Source organism: Zeus faber, assembly GCF_960531495.2.
Source record: "Zeus faber genome assembly, chromosome: 9".
Classification (NCBI taxonomy): domain Eukaryota; kingdom Metazoa; phylum Chordata; class Actinopteri; order Zeiformes; family Zeidae; genus Zeus; species Zeus faber.
In genome coordinates this window covers 31,873,398-31,876,508 of record NC_137197.1, presented here as the reverse complement: position 1 = coordinate 31,876,508, position 3,111 = coordinate 31,873,398, and the positions used below count along the sequence as shown (strand labels likewise).

The following is a 3,111-nucleotide window of genomic DNA, read 5'->3' as shown; positions in this document are numbered from 1 at the left end:
CCATTTCAAGGCGAGACTTTTTTTTGCTCGTTTTACAATTGAACGATCTGGCCATGCACACCCCCCCCACACGCACCACCTCAAGGCGACCGCCCCCCAGTTACAGCAGCAGGCCAATGAAACGGAGCCTTGCAACGCGCGTTTCTACGACATACTCCACACGCCTGAAGTTAAAGGAGAGTCCCCCCCTCCAATTTCCACAGAGAAAGGAGATGGACCATGGCCGTCCTGCGGATATTAGAACTAATATTTTTCTTCTATTTCGCATCTCACATTCCCATCACGCTGTTCATCGACTTACAAGTGCTGCTGCCCGACAACCTGTACCCCAACGCTGTAAGTGCGGTTAAAACTAGTTTTTTTTTTAACTTTAAAACTTTAGCTACAGTAACAGTAACTTGTGTCTATCTCCCCGCAGCTCAAAGATGTCTTGGGGTGGTATGCGAAAGAGTTCAGGGATCCGATGGTGCTGGATCCCCCTGTCTGGTTTAGGTCGTTTGTTTTCTGCGAAGCCTTGGTCCAACTGCCCTTCTTTCCCATCGCTGCGTATGCTTTCCTGAAAGGTCTGTGGAGTTATACGTATATGTGTGTGTGTGTATAATATATATATATATATATATCTATATATATATAGATATATATATAGATATATATATAGATATATATATAGATATATATATATATAGATAAATATATATATATATATATATAGATATATATATAGATATATATATATATATATATATATCTATATCTATATATATAGATATATATATAGATATATATATCTATATATATAGATATATATATAGATATATATATAGATATATATATAGATATATATATATATAGATAAATATATATATATAGATATATAGATATATATATAGATATATATATATAAAATACACACACACACACACACATATATCTATATATATATACATAGATATATATATATAATACACACACACACACACACACATATATATATATATATATATATATATATATAAATATATATATATATATGTATATATATATACACATATATATATATACGTGTGTGTAAAAAAAATAAATAAATATATATATATATATATATATATATATATATATATATATATATATATATTTATTTTTTTTACACACACGTATGTGTTTTGTTTGCCACAGAGCTTATTTTCTGCAATAATCCAAAATCCAATAGGAAAAACCCTATTGGCATTTTCTCCCGGGAACCAGGGCGACGTTTACTTACGGGTTGGCCTACGACAATACGTCATCCCTGCAGCGCTCTATAAACAGCTCAAGAAAGTAAAATACAATAAGTAACAGTCATAATAAGCTGCACTAGAATTTACAGTGCAGATATTTTCAATAAAACACTAAATAGAATAGTATCTCAATTATGAGATGACAAGTGTTTAAATTAGCATATGGAAATATGTCATAAAGTCTCAAGCATGTTTATCAATAACTGTTATAAATCAGAATCAGTTTATTCTGACATGGTGAATATTAGTGGGATTACTTTTTTATTTTATTTCATTTTTCTCAGACTGTCAATCTGTTTTAAAATGCTAAAGTAAGAAATAAAGTACAAATTACCAAGAAAATACACAAATAGCTGAAAATACAAAAGAGAAATAGTTTAATATATATAAGTGAATATTGTATATTATTATTACAATTAAAATTATTAAATTCCAGGTGGATGCAAATGGATTAGAACTCCTGCGATCATCTATTCTACACACGTGGCCACCACTCTGATCCCTATTCTCATCCACATCCTCTTCTCGGAGTTCCCCACCGAGCCACACCCAGGGCCCCGTACCTTAAGGGAGCGCTGCACGCTGGTGTCCATATACGCCCCCTATCTATTGGTGCCGTTGCTGCTGCTTCTCGCCATGCTCTTCGCTTCCGTCTACAACCCCAGCTCAGGGGCGGGAACAGGCTCTGGTTTGAGTCAGGCCAAGAAGAGAAAATGATTATGTTTGTGTTTGTGTGTGTGTGTGTGTGTGTGTGTGTGTGTGTGTGTGAGTATAATTTTCTCAAATTTTGCCGTACTTGTACTTTGCTGTCTTTTTTGGCATTCTATACTGTGCTGTTCCTTGTATTTGTAAGCGTACTTGGCCAATAAATCTTGCTTCTGATTTTGATAACAATGTACTGTATCATCCTTACTTTTGCAATGCACCTGCATTTTTACACTTAAATCTATTAAATTGATTAAATAAATCTACAACAAAGATTTATTTAATAACTTTGACGCAGGACTTCAAAGTTCATATTCATTCAGAATCAGAATCAGAATCAGAATCAGAATCAGAAATACTTTAATAATCCCAGGGGGAAATTACTTTTGTTACAGCTCCAAATCTACATACAACATATTTACATACAACATATTTACATACAACAAATAATAATTACTAGAAACATTTTTATATATATAAATATATATATGAACATGTCTATATGTTATAAACATATCTATATAGAGTGTAAAATGTACAGTTAAAAATGTGCAAAAAGAAGAAGGTGCAGAAGTGGAAGTCCGTGTTTTGAGGTCAGATTACAGAGAGGGGGGTGTCTGACTCTCTGAGGGAGGCGTCATATTCCCAGTCATATTTCAACGAGGAGACCAAGTTTGAAAGTGTAAATGTATCATTTTAAATATTACGGGGAATTTGCAATTGCTAAAGAAGACAGTCGGCATTGATTGACATGGATGACTTTCTTGAAATTGTAATGTTGTACAATGCTGAGCAGAATCTAATAACTTAATAGTAAATTATTTCATTTCACTGTATTGTTTAAATGCAAAGGCTCTTGTATATCTTGCATCAAGGATCAGCTCTCAGCCCTTTCTTGTTTGCAATGGTGATGGACAGGTTAACAGATGAGATCAGGCAGGAGTCTCCGTGGACTATGATGTTCGCAGATGACATTGTGATCTGTAGCGAGAATAGGGAGCAGATTGAGGAGAGCCTGGAGAAGTGGAGGCATGCATTAGAGAGAAGAGGAATGAAAGTCAGCAGGAGTAAGACATAATACATGTGCCTGAATGGGAGGGAGGGCGGAAAAAGCTGAGAATGCAAGGAA

The 3,111-nt window shown here is 34.2% G+C and overlaps 1 protein-coding gene across 1 annotated transcript; it reads left to right on the top strand.

The window, feature by feature from the left end:
* Window positions 1-206: 206 nt before the first annotated feature.
* On the top strand, window positions 207-2,171 carry tmem97 (transmembrane protein 97). The gene is made up of 3 exons (XM_080006786.1): window positions 207-336; window positions 419-563; window positions 1,714-2,171. Exons 1-3 carry the CDS (start codon window positions 220-222, stop codon window positions 1,992-1,994), a joined length of 543 nt encoding a protein of 180 aa, XP_079862912.1. The 5' UTR covers window positions 207-219; the 3' UTR covers window positions 1,995-2,171.
* The last annotated feature ends 940 nt before the right edge of the window (window positions 2,172-3,111 follow it).